Here is a 20,865-nt window from a genome sequence, read left to right as displayed (position 1 = left end):
ATAAAAATATAAAAGTCAACCGCTCAAAAATACTCATAAACATAATAAAAATTTCAACAAAAATCAATCTAATGAGTAGTAAAAAGAAATTTTAATCTAATATCATTTTTTTTCTTATGAGAATCATTTTTCATACTATTTTTTTTATATTTATGGTCATTACCGGTTCAAACATAAAAATGTAAGTAAATTTAATGATACATATGTCACATCTTGTTAGTAAAAAAAATCAAAATTATATTCCAAAATTAATAACTCTTGTTATTTCAAAATGATCCATTTTACTAAAAAAAAATACGATACTAAAGGGAACATAATTAAATGAGAGTCTCTAATATTTATTCTTTTTGAATTAACTCAAATAGTTCTGGTATCTTTTTTTTCCCCTCAAAATAAAACTGAAACAATAGAATAGAGTCATAGACACCGTTATAGAGAGTCACTGAGGTGAGGTGAGGCAGCCGGCGTATGTATGATGAACCTCAGACGCACAAAACTCGATGATGCCACGTGTACGGAAAAGATGTGATGTGACGATGCGATCGTGCGGAGCACCATCGTTTAACTTTTCCGACAAGCACAAAATCCTCAAAAATCTTTCTACCGATCTTACCGTGTTCCTCCGCATGATTCACAAAACCTGCTCCATCAAACGTAGGTTCACGGCAACGCATTCCCACTGAGTCACTCACTAGGTTACGAATCAAAACCGATGCTAATGTTGTTCCTTTTTCCGCTTCCTCGTCTCAGTAACATGTAAGTTCTATTTTTTGTTGACCCGAATTTTATCAACTTTTGGAGCCACCCAAGATGCGGTTTTTACCATTGCATGTTCCATTTTCGAGTAAAGTAACGGTTTTTAGTTTAAGTTGGTTTTGGGGGTGCTCATTGGCAGGTAAATTTATCGAGCAAGCACTGATTATTGGGAAGTTCCATCGAAAAGACCAACATTGCTTTGATTCTCTCAGTAACGAGGAGTTTGCAGTGAAGAGGGAAATGGTATGTTTCTCTTGATTGCATGGAATTTTTGTTTGCTGCTGCATATGCTTTTGTGGTCCATTTTTTTTAATGACAACCGAAATTTTGTGTGGTGCTAGTAGGTACAAAGATTTAGCATTAAATTTTTGTTTTTATTTCCATTATTAACCTGAGTAAAAAGTGTCCAAGGTCTAGTAAGGAAAGTGTGTGTAATGGTTAGGAAGTTTACCATTATGTTCTAGTTACAAATACTATGCTAAAGGAGTTAATTATATATTTTTGTTGCATGATTCACTAAACATTAATCACCAAGTCACTGTAGTGGAAGATCTCTATATTTTTTGATAGAAAAATTTTAACTATGATGATTCTGCCTTCTTTTGTTTTTAATTACATGCATTTTTTTTTATCTTTAGCCAATGTTATGCTCTACTGCAAATTTTTACATAGCTGGCCCCGTGCCAGGATAAAAGAGGGTGGTGCGAAGCAGTTTTCAGCTAACCTAAAACTTACTCAGTATTAATGTTTTTTTTTTTTGTAATTTCATTTGTTAGTGGCAATTAGCTATATGTGGAATTTGTGATAAAATTTATGGCTACTTGATTAGGAAATTTGGTTTAAGTAATTTCATATTCATTGCATGTTAATCTCAAGCTACATGAGAGTGTTTTCGTGTGATCAGTTCATGCAAAGACGTTTTGGGTTCAGATCTATTGCCTGTAGTCATAATTTAGGAGGTTCTTAGAATATGTGATTTAGATTGTAGAGATTTAAGAGAAGGAAGTGTTTTGTTTTTTCATGGTACTTATTCTTATTGGCACTGGTATTTGTGAATGTTTTTCCCTATTGGTGATAAGATGCATGCTAAAGTTTGTTCCATCTATAGTTCAGATTTAGCGGCAAGTTTTTTTTTTCATTGAAATTCTTTAGTAGGGGCATCTTTCTAAAGAGTTTTTTTGTGACAGTCTTTCCACAATCAAGCATTTTGGATGGGGAAGAGTCCTGGGGGGTTGAATGACGGTGACATGACAAATGACAATTCTTCTAGAATAGAGTCCAAGCGTGCTCATCAGTGGTTCATGGATGACCCTGAAGTGGATATGTTTCCCAATAAGAAACAAGCCGTAGAGGCTCCAAACAATTTGTTATCTGGAATGCTCAACTCCAATATTTCTTCATGGGGAAATTCCTCAGGATTTCACTCTTTAAATGGTCATTTTACTGAACAGTTATTTGCCCCAGATGCAGTAACTATGGGTTTTGAAGACACAAACACCCCCTCTGTTAGCATAGATGATAAGTTGAGTGTGGAAAGAAAGGATAACATGGATCCCTTTGGGAGTGAGTCCTCATTTGGTTTATCCATCTCAACTGCATTAGAAGATCCTCATTTAGTTTTTAATTATGATGGAACTAGAAAAGTCAAAGTTAATGAGGTGAGGGAATCTGAGAATGCCATGCCTGTTGCTACAAATAATCCCTATGAAAGAGGTGTTAGTGACAGTGTCTCAAATCCTTGTCTATACAAGGAGGATGATAATTCCATATCAACAAGTCTCGCCTACAATGAAGAGGTTGCGAATATAATAACAATGGATGGCACATATGACAGGACAGATAACAATTTTACATCAATGATTCAATCCTATAACAAGGGAAATGACAGCTTATCTATACATCCAACGTTCAATGAAATGGATTTGGGTTTCAGTAAGGTAGATAGTAATGTAACATCTATTGCTCAAGGTTACAACAAGGCCTATAACAATTCCGTGTTAACTAACCACTTATACAGTAAGGTTGACAATGACACTTTATCATTGCATCACACCTACCACAAGCAGGGAAATGATGTGCCATTTGTTTCACATTCCTATAATAATGGAGAGAGCACTATCATATCCTTTGGTGGCTGTGATGATGATGCAACTCCCACTCACTTATTCATTTCTGACTATGAGAGCATCTATCATTTACTTCCAAGTACAGCTCAGACATCTGAACCTGAGACTGAAAATGTTCCCAAGACAAAAGGGGAGATAAAAATGTCTAGAAAAGCTACTTCAAACAACTTCCCTTCAAACGTCAGAAGTTTGCTATCCACTGGTATGCTGGATGGTCTCTCAGTAAAGTACAAGGCGTGGTCACGGGAGGTAAAATTTAGTATTAATGAGTTCATCTTTCACAGTAGCTTATCTTTCATCACATGTCTGTGTACTTCCTATGATTGTTAGAAGGAACTTCGAGGTGTTATAAAAGGTGCTGGCTATTTGTGCAGTTGTCACTCATGTAATTTTTCCAAGGTAAAGTTTCTTCAATCCTTATCATAAAGGAGAATCCTTTTTGAGCCAAACTGCTACCTTTGACTAATATTACATTTGTTCAGGTTATTAATGCATTTGAATTTGAGCGACATGCTGGTTGCAAGACAAAACACCCCAATAATCACATTTACTTTGATAATGGGAAAACTATATATGGGGTTGTACAAGAGCTCAGGAGCACTCCACAGAGCATGTTGTTTGAAGTTATTCAGACTATAACTGGTTCACCTATCGATCAGAAATCCTTCTGCATTTGGAAAGGTAATATATCTTGTTCTGTTAGTGCTGTATTTCCTGGTTTTGTCTTAATATCTTTATGTTGACACTAGATGCTCCTTCTCACATTTGGACTCTCTCTTCCTCCTCTACAGAATCTTTTTTGCCTACAGCAGGGAACTCCAGCGCATATGGGCAAAACAAGAAGTAAAACAATTGTTATAAAGGAGCAATTTTGAGTTACAAGATAGGACAATCTTTGTTGGTTTCATAGGAGTAATGTTTTGATACACCTTTTGCTGACCGATTGTCAATGCATCATAAGTTTTGAACCCTTTACCCATTTGAAGATAAACTCATCTTTGATGAAAATAGTAGGGAACTCTCCAAACAAAATGGAAATATGTATTGCAAATTGGATCTATCATGGTAGCATATAGTTGATAAATTTCAAGAAGGGAAATTGATTTTGTTGTCAAGGTCTGTAGTCTTATTAATACTCTATTATTACCATTTTCTTTTGTTGTTGTATGTGGACCATATCTCAAATCGAAATATCGTATAATTAGATACACTTGCAAATTCCTGGTATCATCTGTAGGCTGACAAAAGGAAGTTTGATAGGTACCTTTGTCTTTTATTGCTGCTGTTACACCTTGACATTTAGTTATATGCAACATCATAATCTATTTTCAAAGTTTCACTACTATTTTTTAGTTATCTACCTGCCTTGTTGAGATAACTTACAACACGTTAAAAATCTATGCTCTCGTAAATCGTAATTGAAAGATTAAACAACTAGGAACACTGGCATAGCTGGAATGTCCTAGAATAGTTGAATTTTAGATAGTAAATGGTAAAGCTTTCCTCACACTAGTTCTTCATTTCTAGTGATTCCATTTCCAAAATTGTTGACGTTGATGACTTCGTGAGTGCAATTGTAATTCTCCTTCTTAGCATTGTCCTCATTTACTATTTGTTTTGCCGGTAATGTGGGCTCTTGAGTATTTGGGTTTGGTGGGCTATAATCTTTGCTTTTCCCCCACACCACAACGTATAGGCCCAAACAAATAATAACGGCACCGATCATTCTGCAACATTCAGATTCCATTAAGGTTTTGGTTAATTTCATATGTATGGAAAAAATCCGACTTAAATACCTTGGAATTTATTTTTGTTTTTAATTTTTGTCATTGTAAAATTTTTTTTTTATTGTTTTTAATTTTAAAGTTATGTTTATTTTGCTTTTTGTCCTAATAAAGCTTTAGATAACATTTTTTCATTGTTCAAACTTCAAAGTGTTATCTAAAGTACTTTAAAAATAAATAAAAAATATAATTTGCAATAACTAAAAATAAACAGATAATTTTGTAAGGAAAAAAACAAAAATAAATAAATTATAAGAATTAAAAAATATTTAAACCCAGAAAAACATCATAGGACTAAAATTTTGATAATTACCTTCCAAGAAACACTTGTTCGGCCAGAATAAAGTAGCTCATGACAGCCACGATTACCATGCAGAGGGGACTAAAAGCTGTTACGAAGACTGGGCCTCTAGTTTTGATCACTACTCCTTGCAAGTAATAGCCCATTCCCGAGCACACTATGCCCTGTATGTGAATATTTTCTTAATTAGTTTATTAGAATGAGCATTAGAAATAACTGGTATGCGTGATGACTCTTGGAAGAAAAATAAATAATTTTCTCTTTATTATTTTGTATGAATATGAAAAGAAAAGGGAGAGAAAGAAAAAAGGGGGGGGGGGGGGGGGGGGGGGAAGAGAGGTTAATTTTATCTTTTATCTTTTCTCTTGATTGATTAGAGGGAAAAGGTGAGAAGAAAAAAAATGTAGTTATATTAAATGAGGTTTTTTTTATCTTTTTAATATAATGGTGGGTAGGTGATTAGATGGATAGACTTTTTCTTTCAATAATTTTTTCTCTTTTTCTTCCAAAGGAGAGAAAACTCCTAATTTAGTATTGTTTTCTAATTACAGTTGAACTTTCACCTTGAAAGCCTGACTTTAAATGCTAATTTTTTTTCATATTGAAGAAACTCTAATTTTAGTTATAAATAAAAGAACGCTCAAAATATCTAAAGAACTGTATTTATTGTTTGTCCTTTCTTAATATCAATAGTAGCTCGAGAAAATAGGCTTTGGATGCCAACGACTTTACTCGAATGTTCAACATAAACGAAATGAACCACACAATTTTTTTCATTAAGTTATTTATCACAATTTTTTCTTAACTTTTCTACTTTATTTATTTTTTCTTTTTTTTAATCCATCTTGCATCCACAAGAGTACGTGGGGAAAAAAAAGCACTATTAATGATAAAAAAAAAATAGAACGAGTGGATTTAGCCAACCCAACAAGGCAACTTGGTGATGTTTTCCATATTTGTATTATTAATTTTCCATGCAACATGTTGCATATAACGTGGTTTTCTTATATTTTTGAGTAGTTAGGTTAGAGGGGCTTACAGTGTAGACTGCACATAGCAGTTTCATGTCCAATTTTAGAGACCAAACTGAAGGGTTGCCCCTTTCCATAATCAAAGCCACTGCGGCACCTTCAATTGTGCCCATTAAGCATATCCACGCAGAAAGAGAGAGTTCAGCAGGGTAGGTTTTAAGCGTAATAGCCTACACAAACAGATGATGCTGTGTTAGAACTCTATCTATTAAAATTATATATATTTAGCAGAATTCTATATTATTCCATTAATTTTTCTTTTCTCGACCTTTTAGCAATTTTATTTTAGTGCATAATTCATATATGACAAACACCTATTCATTTACTTTTTAGCTCAGCGTATCATCGATCTAATATATAAATTTATTTTTTTTTCTCCTCATCTGTCTTTCTTTCATTCTCTTTCTCAAAGTGTCAAATAGCATTAGATCATTACATGTTCATGCTTCTTTGTTCTTAATTATATGCGGTTTTCTATTAGAGAAAAATTAATTAAATACAAAATATAAGAATTAGTAAGCAAGTAGTTCATATTTTTTTATAAAATTAAATATTAACTATACTTTTTAATTCTTGTGCCTACAACCTCAGACAACATACGAAGGAAAAGAAAGAAAGGATCGAGTGTCCTTATTATTATAATTTTTTGGTCATTCTTCTATATGATTATTATTGAATAATTAATTAGCTAGAATACTCCACTCACTTGTAGGATCACGAAACAAGCCCAACTAAAGCATCCAATTGTGATCATTATGAATCCCGTTATTGTATGCTGCATACTTGTCCCATTGTGCTGGCCGTGATCATTGCTTCTGTGTGACCCTAAAAGTACGGGACCTTTCAGCAGTGTCATAACCATGGCACCCGAAACAGTTGCTAGAGTTCCTACCACCTTTGCTTGGCTCCTTATACTTTTTATTTTTATCTTCTCAAGCCTGATCAGAAACAGAGAAATCGCCTAACCTTATCAAAAACAATGAAAAATTAACTGCTATATATTAGGTAATAAGTTTGTTAATAATTTTTATGTCATATTAAAAATGAATTTTGATTGGTTGATAATATAAAAATATTTACACTTATATATGTCTATAGTGGTCATTTTTGTTAGCTTAATTAGTAATCTGTATAAGAATCTCTATCTTTCAGCAAGTTGCCAAGCAAGCAAGAACAAAACGGCAAAACCTTAGACCATATTTGAAAAAAAAAATTAACTGGTGGAGCAAAAACAATTAATGTTAGTTAGAATTACCTAAGAATGCATGCGAAGATAAAGGTAATGGCAGGAAGCATATTGGTCGTGGCAACGGCAAAGGTTGCTGTTGTGTACTTCATCCCCAAAAAATACAAATTCTGGTCAATAACTGGCCTGTCACAAAGAAATATAAATCAACATCAAAGTTAAGTGATTATTTATTTTTCCATTAAAAAAAAAGTTAATGTGTCTATAGCAATGCAGAAAATTAATTACTCTAGCAAGCTGAGCACCGCTATCTTCATGAAAATTGATAATGTCATCTTTGGCCTTACTTTCCTGTTAAAAGATCAATGCAAAAATTACTTAAATTTTATATTGACACACAAAAATATGAGTAGTGTTAGAAACGTACACTAACACACTCCTTCAAGCACACGTAGAGGAATAAGGGTTAATTACTTGTCAAAAAACCATGCCAAAGGGGCCATAACAAAGAATGCAACAGCATGACGATAAACGACAAACACATAGTTGCTCATCCCTTTGTTCATTGCAGCCTTGGATAGAACATCCATAGCTGCATATCCAAACTGCATTGATACCACAGCTGCTAAAGGCTTCACTCTTTCGAACCAATTTTGTGTCTCCATCTCTTGTTAGAGCTCCTCCAACAACCTTAACCACTAATTTAATTTGTTGAGCCTCAAGAATGAAATGATACAACGTAGAATCATCGTATTTATATGGATATATTGAAAATTATTTGCCCCTTTTTGCCCTTCCAATTGATAAATGACACGTCACTATAAAATTCCCATAAGAGGGTATGTAAATCTGTTGTTGCTTTTTAAATCAGTTGCGTCCACTAGGCATACATATTACATAGGAACTCCGTTATTTCACGCAAATAAATAGAGTTAAAACGTATAAGTACTGGTTTATTATTAAGAGACCCTCAAACAATCCTTGAATCAAAAGTTTTGAATTTTTACTTCTCTCAAAATCTGTATGAGAATGTGTGTCCATTCAACCTAAGATTAAATCAAATACACCCTTAAATCATCTGTGTAACCCATGTATCCAGAGAATTCTTTAAAACTTTTGTCTTCTTTCAATTATTATTGCCTTTAAAATAATTAAATGTTTACTGATTGACTTCAATTCACCAAAAAAAAAAATGTTTACTGATTGTAAAGTAGCTTTTATCGATCGTTCATGGTTCTGCTTTACCATTTCTTTTTATTATTATTATTGATTTTTGTTATTGGCTTTTGGCATTCTGCATGTAAAATATTTGTATAAAAGAACATTTTTGTGTCTTATTTCTCTAATAAAAAATGTCAGCTCAACATAAAATGGAATAGATTTCTAATTGAGAAATTGTATTTATGTAAGAATGTTGTACAAAAAGTTATACTACAATACAAAGAGAGATAGAAAGAGAAGAGAAAATTCATGAGATAAGATAATTAGTTTATATGATGGTGAGAAAGAGAGAAAACATATTATTGATTGTTATAAAAAAATGTTTGCATGATTTTGTTATAGGATAATATAACTATTTGTAATTTTCTGTCCTCCCATGAGGTGAGGAAAAACAATATGCCAAAGATGTTTTTAGATGAAGCTCTGGTTCATGGTTTAAATTTCCAAAAAAAATAAATTATTGAAGGCCAATCGAATTAGCTAGTCCACAATCGAAGTTGACAGATGAGGGATGATTTACGCAAGTGTGAATGATCATCATATCCTGTTATTAGTCTTGCTTTATACACTATGAACAAAAGATTTGGTCTCAAAGTGTGGTAATTACTAATTAGCTAGCACTTAATTAGTCCACTATATGTAGTTAGTGGCTAAAGTTGTTTCCTCCTTTTGTGCTTTCAGTATGTGTAGGCACTAGCATGGTCGTTTGGATACTCCACCTCCTGCTGGAACCCCATTCACTACTCCATTTATTAATTTTTCATATAATAAGTGGATTTATGACCCCACTAACTGTTAAAAAACAATGACTGCATCTACTAATTGTGTGTTTATAGGGCGCCCCCCTTCTGAAGCATTGGTGGGCTAATGTGCCTATGAATGGAGTCTTACTCAATGCGGGTCCGGCAGCAACAGTTATCACCACCGCCAAATCACATAGTAGGAACGAAACATACAAGAAAACAATGGTCGGAAGGAAAGGGAAAGGAGGATTATATATATAAGATATTTTTTATACTAAAATTATATCCAAGATATTGAGGAACAAGATTTGTTAATATTAACACATTTAACGACTAAAACTACTATTTTAAACGGCATTTACCTATAAATAAAACAGAAAAAGGATATAAAAAAAAAAAAAAAACCTTCTCTTTTCAATTGTAAAGTTGCTTTTATCGTTCATGATTTTACATACATACATATATATATGAAAGCACATAGAAATACAAGAAAATGGAAGTTGAGTTGTGTTTCCAGTATGAAGATCCAATTCGATCAGTCTCAATTTAATAAGTTGGTTTGGGTCAAATTTGTTAAAGTCTATGGAAGTTGGGTCCCATATATTTTTTTAAACACAACTCATATTTACTTATGTTGCTAGCTTTATTTTCATGACCATTGCTATTTTAGCCTGTATTGTACAATATAGATATTTATTTTTATATAATTAAAATTTATAATAAATAAATATAATTTTTTTATAAGTCAATTTTTTTAATTGAAACTAAAATGCTTGAATTTGACAAAAGTGATACCCAATTCAAGATTAGGCAATACAAAGAGCAATACTTCCAATGACAGAGTGCCACTATCATTGAGCATCCATCTAACCTAGCTATATCTACGAAACACCCAGTGTCCTCCCAACTCTATTATATTTACAAATCAAACGTGGTTGATTTCCACAGCCTAATGCTTGCTACCTCAAATATGGTTAGCATTGACTACATATGTGATTGATGTCATTAATGGATTTTATATTTACAAGTTAGGCCCACACCTAATTAAGACATTGGCTATATATGTGGTTGATTTCATTCGTATTTTTTATGGAAAAAAAATTATACACTAACATTGTAAAAAAATTTACATGATCATTCCTATATTGATTCTTCATGAGAAAAAAAGTTATATACTAGCAATGTAAAAAATTTTACATAGTCATATTATAAAAACTTATCTTGTATGATAAATTTGTAAAATTTTAAAATAATTATCTTAAAATAATTCAAACGATAATATATGATTCGATGACAATGTAATATTATTTTACATTCTCAGTATATATAGATATTAAACTCAGTATTTATATGTTAAGTTCATTCTCCTTAAATACATGTTTTTTTTACTATGTAACATAATTTAATTTAATAAGGAAATGTATGTTTTCTTCAAAATGTGTCCAATTAATTTTGATTACATGGTCATCTTATAACAATCTGTCATGTATGATAAGTTTATTAATTTTTAAAATAATTATCTTAAAGTAATTTAAAATTTATAATTAGATGATAATGTAAAACTATTTTACACTATTAATACATAGGCATTAAACTCATTATTTATATGTAATTTAGTTTAATAAGGAAATGTATGTTTTCTTCAAAATGTGCCCAATTAATTGTGGCTACATAGTCATTCTATAACAACTCATCTTATATAATAAGATTGTTGACTTTTAAAATAATTATTTTAAAATAATTTAAATAATAATTTATGATTGAATGATAATATAATATTATTTTATAATATTAGTGTATAGATATTAAACTCATTATTTATATATTAAGTTCAATGTCTTTAAATACGTACATTTTTACTATGTTACATAATTTAATTTAATAAGAAAATGTATGCTTTTGTGATTACATATGTGGTCAATTTAATTCATTGATTTGTTGATCTTAAGGTTAATTGTAAGCCCTCAAATATGGTTAATATTGACTAAATATGTGGATGATGTCATTAATAAATTTGTTATTTACAAGTTAGGTTCAAAATAGTTACATAGTACAAATACTTTAAACATGGAACAATATGAAATTAAGAAGCTTTTTTTATTAATTCTTTAATAAAATAATAAGAAAAAAGAGTAATTATAAAATGAAACAAGAATTATTCAAAACTCAATCGGGCTCAATTTCGTCCAAACACCATTTAGCATCTGTCTAATAAAACTATTAAAAATTAAGTGTTGTTTTATCTAATCTAATATAAATTAATCGTGCTCAATTGAACATTTTTTATTGGAATTAAAGTTAAATGTTTGACTCGGATTCTCTATATTAAGAGATAAAAGTGCACTATGGATAACCCAAGCATTACTTAAATATACTTATAATATTATAAAATACAATAGATACACTTATTTTATCTAAAATTCGATAATTGTAAAAATTAAACATTTTTTCTTATTTATAAAGTAATGAAATACTATATTCTCTCAATTTTTTTCATTAAAAATCTATACAATTTTCCTCTTAATTTTGTATTACTGTTTTTGTTTTATTAATAAATTTAACTCAATTTTAATAATTTTATAACCTTTGTCTTAAGTGCTAAACAAAATTATACTCCGTAACAGCCTAGGGTTGACTAATAATATGGATTTGGGTAATATGAATGAAGTTTTAACTTGAAACCTCATTATCGACATTGTAAATGAAATAAAAACTACACAAGTATAATTGATAGTTAATAATAATAACAACTACATTTGTTACTTTCCAATAATAATCAAAAGTAGTTTAACAATTGAAGAGTTAATTCTATCTTATACTTTAATTATTGAGCTTTAAACTTTTCTTGTTATTGCTCTTAAAAAAATAGTTAATTATTTTAAATGCACTGTCGTGACGATGGGAGGGGGTGTGCCCATCGAGCTTGCCATTGACCAAAAAGGAATTAGTCTCAATAAAACAAAGGCTGACTCAGAAAAAGGTTTCTTTTCTAAAAGTTGTTGGACATAACAAAACAGAAATTATAACCCAAGCACCGAATATAAGGTTACAAAAAAAAAGTTAGTATCAACATGCACTTACGTGTACTCAATTAACATAGAGGAGAATAGAAGAGAATAAGAAAATGAAAAAGGTTGCTTGGTCTTGCTTTCCCGTGTTAAACCAAGTATATGACATTAATTTCTGTTGTTGAAAGTATTAAAAGTACAGCAGATAAGAAATCCTCATAGTCCAAACAATCAATTATACACAAGCTTGTAACATTAAATAATAAATAGGATAAATAATAATTTTTGTCCCTAAACGTGTAGAATCTGATAAAAATTTATCCCTGCAGGATAACAATTCAAATTTTAGTCCCTGGAAATATAAAACAAATGTAAAAAATCATCTCTTACCATTAATAAAAAAAACCTCGCGACACATTTAGGATGAATTTGTCAACGTTCTACACATTCAAGCATGAATATAATTATTTATCCAAAATATAATTCAATCTTCATCTTCTTTCTTTTTTAATCCTTGTAAGTGTTACAATAAACACTTAAAAAATAAAAAAACAAAATAGGAAAACAAACATAAATTAGAACAAATATAATAATAATATGAATGAAAGTTAAAACAAATATAAATTTGTTTCATCCCTGAATGTGAAATGTAGGTTCTTTCATTAATAGTAATGGACGAAAGTTAATGAATGGATAAATTTGTCACACTTTTTTTATTTTTAAGAACTAAAATTTAAATTTTTATGTATCAAGAACGAATTTGTAAGCATTTTACACATTTAAGAATAAAAATATCTATTTAGCCATAGTAAATACCTCCCTTCGAATTTTAACTTAATTCCCTATAGTAAGTTTAATTTCTCTAGAGAGGGATAAGAACGTACATATTCTAATGGTGTTAATTAATTAAAAGAATGCATTTTGTTCAAGAAAGGACAAATTTACGATGATAAGAATTTGCCAAAAGTATTTTTCGTTCATTGCATGCGGATGAAATTTAATTTCCTAGACATATATATGACATTAATGAGCCATAAGCGCATAGCTAAACGAATGTTTTCTCGTGGTAATTTTTGTTAACGTATTTCCACTTTTTGATTTATGATAAGGATATTCCAGAAAAGTTGGTTGATGCGAACAGACACTTATATAAGATGTTCCTTATTCTTCAGTGTGGCCAGCAAATAACATCAAAGTACAGATCTGGAATTTTTTTCATTTCAACATCTATGTATGTCTAGGTTCTTCTTCCTTTCCACATCAAAAGTATTGATCTAGGATTTCCCCTTACACTGAAAATTACCCAGTGCTTGTGAATTTTCGAGATGCATGAAATTCTGCTTCCAATCCTGTTTTATCGAACTTTTATGATTCTTTTGCAATGCTACATGATTCTCATAAGAAAGTCGGTCAACACAGACATTAGCCAAATGTGTTTCATTTTCGTTTTTAGCACTAAAAGAAGGAACTAATTAAAAACATCTATGACATAACACACCAACAACCAGAGGTTGGCAAAAGATAAATCATAAAACGCATTAATTGGTGGTTTTATTTTATTGAAGGAAAAATGTAAGATAAACTAAGACCTTTTTCTTTTCTGTTTTATTCAAAATTTTAAAATTACTTTCCTTATTGCAAAATAAACTACCTTTAAAACTCTTAAAGTTAGTTATTTTTTTTGGTTTTGTCCCTTTCATTTCTGTTTTTTTAGCTTTGTAGCTTTCATATGGACAAATTAACATGCCTATTTTGCGTAGATGGATGGAACGCAAAGGATAAGAATAGAGAATAGGGGAAAAAATGGAATAATTGAATTATGAATTCGGATGATGCAAACCAAATAAGAAAAAGTTCAGAAAACGAGATACCGCATTTTCCTATAAACTTTTTGATCCTGGGGGAATCCTTGAAGAAATGTTCATCATAAAGATATGTCTCTAAAATAATAAGCAACATAAGTATATTTATTCTTAAATTTATAGAAATGATTTCACAATGCACTTCAATTGATCAAATCAGTAGTAATGTTGTCTTCTTTTTTATTTTTAAATTTTGTTGTCTTATCATGTTGTTGCTTACTTTATTGTTTTGGGCTTTTTAAAATAGAATATTGCTTTCAACATCGGCAAATATCACACCAAAAGCTCATGTGACTTTCATTGTCATCCCATTAAAATAGCAAGCGATTAACATAATAGCAGCTAGCTAGTCTCAAACTATATATCCTCCATGATATCTTACAGTGAAGATCTTGTTAAGAATGCCATCACCCATCTCGTTATTTATCCAATTTCTCCATTCCTTTTGAATGCTTTCATCCATACTCCTTTTTACCCCTAATCTTAAGAGAGCTCATTCTAATACGTTCAGAAGTTATATACGGTGGATTTTTAAGCTCAAAGAACACTTATGTAAAAAACTTATATTTACCTCATAAAAAAACTAAATAGAACTTCAAATCTATAACATGTGAGATACAAGGTAATTAAGACTTTATTTCATTCAACTAACCCCGGCCCTTAAGCTCGAAGCTTGATTCAAAAAGGTTGAAGCTAAACACAATTATGAATATTAGATACATTGGGTTATGTTTAATCAGCAAAACACAAGTATCATGTAGTCTTTCCATCCTAAAATAAGTGTTGTTTTTATATTATTTTACACATATCAAGAAAAGTTAATAAATCGATAAAAGAGAATAATAATTTTATAAAATTAATCTTATTAAATAGATGAAACAGAATAATATTAATATTAGATTCAAAAATTAAAGTGATATTTATTCTATGTATTGGTGAAAAAAAGTAATTAATATTGCAATAAAAAGTCAAATGCGATACTTATTTTAGAACAATTTTTTTTCTAAATGCTACACTTATTTTGGGAGGGGAGAGTATACATTAAAAGGTGTTGCTAACTAGTGTCCTAAAGACATTGGTTAAGAAATGAAAAAGTATTTATTGTGAAAATTAGATAAAAATGCAAAAAAAATCATAAACAATATAATTTTGCGTATCCCAATAAAAATATTTCTCTTTTTAATTCCTTAACTAATCTCTTTAGGGACAATAGTTAACATTTACCTATATTAAAATACTTTAATTCTTATACAAAAGATCTAATAATAATGTGTTTGGGTACTCCTTTAACAAAGGAAACACATTTTCCTAGATAACATAGAAACAACACATTTATTGCTTTTAAAAAAGCATTAGTTACTTTTGAAAAAAACGGTAACCTAAATGTGATGTTATTGGTTACTAGTAATTCAACTATATATTTTTTAGGTCTCAAATATAAGGGGGGGAAACATTTTTTTTAGTCTCAAATATTAAAAAAATTCAACTAATTTTAACTTATTAAATACTACTATTTCTAATATGCCTTTCACTTAATTTTAAATTTTAATTGAGATTTTAGTTACAATAAATAATAAATTGAGAAAATTTTAGTTTTTAATTAAGATTGTTACAATTAAATGTAGTTAATTAATTTTTTTTAGTTAGTGTGAATTAATTTTTTTTCTTCTTATATTTAAGACTTAAGGAAGAAACAAAGGATTTAAAGATCATTAATCTGATATGCATATTAAATACCATTCTTAAATAGTGATATTGGTATGAATATAAATACAATGATAAATTAAATATGATTCTTTTACAAAAACTAAGATTGAAGTAGGATAATATATTAAGTACAATATATTTATATTTTATTAATTTGTTTTGCATCATTATTTATTTTTCTTAATATAAATGATATTTATATTTATTTGCACGCCATTACTAATCTATAATTTCTTACAAAACTTAAGGGAAAAAGCTTGATTATAAATAAATATAAATAAAGGTAGTCATATTATACATGTATCATATCTGATATATGACTTTGAGAGAGTTTAACTCAATTAATTGAACGAAATATCTAAATTACTATAAATTTTTCAATAGTAATGAATCTCTAAACTGTTTAAAAGTGGACAAATACATCCCTTTATTTTAATAAATTCATGTTATTTTCTTAAAATTTTATATTTTGTATTTCTAATTTTATGTGTTTTAACCCTGACTTATTCTCATTGGAAAGCATAGTAATGTTTTATATTACAATAAGTCAGAAGGTGAGTTAATTTTCCATCTAGTTATGAGTCATGTATAGCATTGTAATTTTTTTTTTTTTACATAGCAGTGTAATTATTCATCCGAAAGTTTTATATTATAGCATTGTAATGTTTTTTCTTTTATGTGTTTGATAGCAATGTAATGCTTGATCATTGGTGACAGAGGGTTAGTTAATTTTCTATCTAGTTATGAGTCATGTAAAATTTTATGTGCTTCCACTTTCTTGTTTTTGGAATATAACGTTGTTCTCGCAGTCAATGTTGCGTTCTCCCTGGCGGCCAGATATGAGTGTTTTTTTCTTGGTAATTTCTTCCTGCACCCCCAAACTTTCTAATATTCTCAAACTATCCTTTTCTTATTATAACTTCTTTCATTTATTTTTTTTCAAACATTTATCTTTATCGATGGGCTAATCCATAGGTTACATTTTTTATAGGCTTCTCGATTCGTTGTTCTAGAAATAACGTAGCATTATTCCAGAATCAATAATCCATAAAACATGTTTTTAAAATTACTCATTCTGTTGTTTGTAAAAAAAAAAAAAGGAATTACTCATTCTGGAATAATGCTATGATATTTTTGGAACAACAAATCCAAAAGTTATCTAACATTGTTATAGATTGAATATTCCAGAAAACTACATGGATTCTGGATTACTTAATTCGGAACCAATGCTTTCAGATTTACTATTCTAGAACTTTGTTAGCCCATACGTAAAAGGATTTAGGCACGACTTCATGATGGCCTTTTCTCATTACAAATTCGTTTACACCTCAAACATGGTGGCACAATGGAGGTTTGGAGACATTAGAAAGGGATGGCGGTGGAGGTTCAAAGAAGAATGCATCCCGGCTAACGACGATAACGTTGAGTCTCAACGGTAATGAGGAGTTTTAAATCTAAACGTGACGGTCACACCCACTACTGCAAAAAAGACATTTAACGACGATTAATAGAGGCATTTATCGACGGTCACACTCACTACTTCAAGTTTGAAATGTTGAGTCTCAATCTTTCAAGTTTGTTGAACAAGCCTTGATCTAGAAGTATGTCCGAGACCCTTAATTCATTTTTCCTTGCAGGCTTGGATGGTTGCTCAAACTTGCTACAATTGTGCACAACTAGTGGCTTTTGTTTATCTACACCATAGTTTTCTTCGAGGATGCTTTCAGGAGCATCATCTTTGTCATCAAGGTCACATATTTGGCTACTGAAATTGATGAAGGATCTTTGTAATAAAGAAGGGAAGACTCTGGAACTGAGAGTGTCAAAAGGCCAAAATTGTTTGTTGTTTGAGAGGTCTTGGGGTGGGGGTGTAGTTATTATGGCAAAGGGATCAACGTGAGGTTTCATTCAGATCTGGAACGGAAGGGGGTGCAAGGGAAAGGAAAGGACACATTTGTCCATTTAAGTTTCCTATGGGATGTAAGAAGTAAAATATGAGGTGGAGGAAGTAATTGTCTTTTTTCTTGTACATGTAGTAGTGGACTGGAATGCAAAAACTAATTTTGTCGAGTGGCTACAATCTAGGTATTAACGGGCTTAGAAGGGTTCATAACCCAAACCCAATAGCTGAACACAACAATTACTCACAAGTGATAGGATTTTACCTATTAAATGGAGGCAATTACTATTTTACACCCCCTACTTCTCCATCCTCATTTCTTCTTCCTAAATTACCCTAACTTTTCTCTTCCTCTGGTAGTACAAACCCCCCCCTGATAAACCTATGTGTTTAAAGATAAAGCTTTGTTATGTCCATCATCAAGCCATTGTTTTACAATGGCTTGAAGCTTTTATTTTTAAATTTTTTAGATGAAAAATCACTTACTAAAATATCACAATTAAGTTTTGATCTTTCTCTTTCATTTGATAGGAAAGTTAAATATTGAGATGATTTTTATTAATTGAGAAATCTATTTCTTAAAAGAAAAACTTATTTTTAATATTACTCATTAATTAATTTATAACCTCTTTTCAGATTTTTTTTATAGTGAGAAAATAATACCGACAATCATCAATATTTTGAGATCTAGAGAAAAATGTTTTCATGAAACTGTTGACGATCGTCATCTTTGAAATTCTTTTTTATGTTACTGCAAGAATAATTTGTAAATGCCTTTGACAAGTGTTGAGCCAAGATTTAAAATAGTATGTGGTTTTCCTTTTTACTGCAGAAGATTCCAAACATTCAGGTCATGTTATCAGTGAGTTTGGTAACGTGTTAAATATTTTGTTTTTTTAAAAAAATATTTTTCATTTACAATTTTCAACATTTAAAAAATATTTTTGTTTTGACTACTTAATTTATGTCTTCAAAAAATTAAAATTATAAAAATGCATTTGTTTTAACTTCTATTTCTAAACTTTTTATTTCTATTTTCATTAAATATTTTGTATATATAATTTAAAATAAGAAAAACATATTTATATATTTTAATAAAAAAACAATTATAAATATAAAAAATATTATATATAAATATTCTGAATAATATTTTGCGTTGTTTATTTATAGATATAAGTATTATAGATTTTTATAAGTTAACTATAACCATCATAACAAAAAAAAATGCCTAATTATAATCATCAGAAAATTTTTGAACATTTATATATATTTGAATTTACGTGTTTCAACATTCTACAAACACATTATATAAGTTTGTTTTTAGATAAATTTCTTGATAAGCAGGAAAGGGATGAATACAAAAAATAATGTAAAAGGAAATAAGTTTCTTTTACAAGCTAAAATAAACATGTGCATTTAAACTTTTAAAAAAGTTAGATGATAAAGCTTCTAAATTTTATTTTATTTTTATGGAAAACTTCTAGAGCATACGAGAGAAGCGAAATTCGTCTTATTTTCTAATTTTGTTCTCTCGTGGATGTTTATGGAAAAAAAAAATTCAAATATGGCCTAATTCTTATTTTATTTGTGGCCATAATGCGTTGTGAAAATCACGCAAATAACATATTTGCCTTTTTTTATAATGAATTTTTGCCTTTGAAATAAGACAAAAATAGCCTAGCATATTGGGAAATTTAGAGTTGGTAAGATAAAATTGTTTTGTAACTATAAACAATGCACCTATTTAATTACTTAGTACCGTTAAAAATGAAATAATATTGTTTTAAGAAAAAATTATCTAAACAAGGCTTCAGAAAATTATTTTCATGAGTTAAACCATCCAAAAAAAATCATAAATGATTTGTGATCTCTTTCCAGTCAAAATAAACAAATAGATGTTAAAAAATATTAAAAATCTTTTATATTCCAGTTATAATGCAACATAAGTTAAATATTTGAATAAATTTAAATCTTACAAACAAATGTTATATGTGAGAATAAAGTGGGAATCTTACAAACATAACATTAAATTTTTATTTTTGAATTTATTAAATAAACTTGTCAAGATGAGATAAAAAAAAAAAATATTTAGAGTCGCACCTATTTATACTGATAAATGTGTGTCCACATCAAGATTTGTTGGGGGAGAAAAATTCCCTCTTTATATCGAGCCTTAATTTTTTTACTAGTGGTCATTACACTTTCGGTTAATTGTCATGCTACCCGCTGCATGGTAAAGCTTAAAAAATGTTGTTAACGCGTAGCTTTGTTATATATATATATATGCTTATCTAAAAGCACGTTCCTTCATTCCGGGACAGGATGCTTCACCCGATTCTGTGTGGGCACCACTACATGCTTTGTCTCCCTCTCTTCCTTGATCACCTTTCATCTTGCATTCATTTTCGTGCATAAAAAAATAAAAATTTGATTTCTCTGTTATCCTTTTCTGTATTATTTTATAAAATTATATAATTTTTTAAAATTATATATTACCATTAAATATTAAATATTAACATAATGTATGATTATTTTAATGAAACAATATAGGAATAACATGAAAAAGGCCAACGGAAAATTCAAGTCCAAAATAAAATACCCAAAAGACGAAAACCAACAAAAAAAAAAAAAGAAGAAAGATCCATGACAAATGGAGGCGATGCAACTAACTAATCGTGGACGACCTTGAAAAGTCATTTTGATCGACCTGGTCCTTTTTTTTTTTTTTGAAGACCAACTGATTCAAATTTTGTCCTGGTCTAACCACGATCTATATATTCAAACCTATCGTTCCCATTATTTTTTTTATATAATTCAAAGCTAGGCATAGTTTTGATATAAAAAAAAAAAAACTAGGCAAAGGAAATTCGAACCATAATGCCATGATGGCAAATAATTTTTTAATGCTTTGCTAAATTAATCAGAATTGAATTGCTGTTGTTGATGAAATGGAAACTAGCTGTAGCGTAGGAAAAGGAAGGGACAGTGAGATGCCAGCCTCCATTGTAAATGCAATGCATATTTATTTATTTGCTTTCATATATTTTGAAGAAATAGTTATCAACTTAAACAAAGAGTTTTTCCTTATTTTAAAGATATTGCATTTTAAAATTTCAGCTGGACAACGTGAACGAATTAAATGAACCTTTTTCCCTTGGATAATAAGATATTATTACACTTTAAAGGACCCTTTTTTATTATAACCAAACAATTTCTTCTAGTTTTTTTATTATAAGTTAA

General features: G+C 29.7%; 2 protein-coding genes across 4 annotated transcripts; one reads left to right on the top strand and one right to left on the bottom strand.

Moving 5' to 3' along the window:
* The first annotated feature begins 404 nt into the window (after positions 1–404).
* On the top strand, positions 405–4,090 carry LOC114382418. Of its 2 annotated transcripts, none has more exons than XM_028341817.1 (6): positions 405–756; positions 896–999; positions 1,944–3,131; positions 3,216–3,281; positions 3,365–3,563; positions 3,674–4,090. In XM_028341817.1, exons 2-6 carry the CDS (start codon positions 997–999, stop codon positions 3,727–3,729), a joined length of 1,512 nt encoding a protein of 503 aa, XP_028197618.1. In that variant the 5' UTR covers positions 405–756; positions 896–996; the 3' UTR covers positions 3,730–4,090. The 2 variants fall into 2 exon arrangements, with proteins under 2 accessions (XP_028197618.1, XP_028197617.1); XM_028341816.1 differs by having other exon boundaries at positions 407–756; positions 3,213–3,281.
* Positions 4,091–4,121: 31 nt separating this feature from the next.
* On the bottom strand, positions 4,122–7,922 carry LOC114382419 (WAT1-related protein At2g37460-like). Of its 2 annotated transcripts, none has more exons than XM_028341819.1 (7): positions 7,659–7,922; positions 7,473–7,535; positions 7,254–7,370; positions 6,705–6,936; positions 6,007–6,168; positions 4,980–5,131; positions 4,122–4,609 (listed from the first exon to the last, which is right to left on the bottom strand). In XM_028341819.1, exons 1-7 carry the CDS (start codon positions 7,847–7,849, stop codon positions 4,387–4,389), a joined length of 1,140 nt encoding a protein of 379 aa, XP_028197620.1. In that variant the 5' UTR covers positions 7,850–7,922; the 3' UTR covers positions 4,122–4,386. The 2 variants fall into 2 exon arrangements, with proteins under 2 accessions (XP_028197620.1, XP_028197621.1); XM_028341820.1 differs by having other exon boundaries at positions 7,612–7,747.
* Positions 7,923–20,865: the final 12,943 nt, after the last annotated feature.

The sequence above is a fragment of the Glycine soja genome, chromosome 13, assembly GCF_004193775.1.
Source record: "Glycine soja cultivar W05 chromosome 13, ASM419377v2, whole genome shotgun sequence".
Lineage (NCBI taxonomy): Eukaryota > Viridiplantae > Streptophyta > Magnoliopsida > Fabales > Fabaceae > Glycine > Glycine soja.
Note: the sequence above shows the minus strand (reverse complement) of the source record. Positions and strands in the feature narration are given on the sequence as shown.

Bases quoted from the DNA above. Each gene is read 5' to 3' on its own strand.
- LOC114382418 (XM_028341816.1), top strand. The intron at 3,132-3,212 runs GTAAAATTTAGT...TATGATTGTTAG, and splicing joins ACAAGGCGTGGTCACGGGAG to AAGGAACTTCGAGGTGTTAT. The intron at 3,564-3,673 runs GTAATATATCTT...CCTCCTCTACAG, and splicing joins ATCCTTCTGCATTTGGAAAG to AATCTTTTTTGCCTACAGCA.
- LOC114382419 (XM_028341819.1), bottom strand. From the start codon at position 7,849: ATGGAGACACAAAATTGGTTCGAAAGAGTGAAGCCTTTAGCAGCTGTG. The intron at 7,536-7,658 runs GTAATTAACCCT...ATCTTTTAACAG, and splicing joins TTGGCATGGTTTTTTGACAA to GAAAGTAAGGCCAAAGATGA. The intron at 4,610-4,979 runs GTAATTATCAAA...TGAATGTTGCAG, and splicing joins GAACAAGTGTTTCTTGGAAG to AATGATCGGTGCCGTTATTA.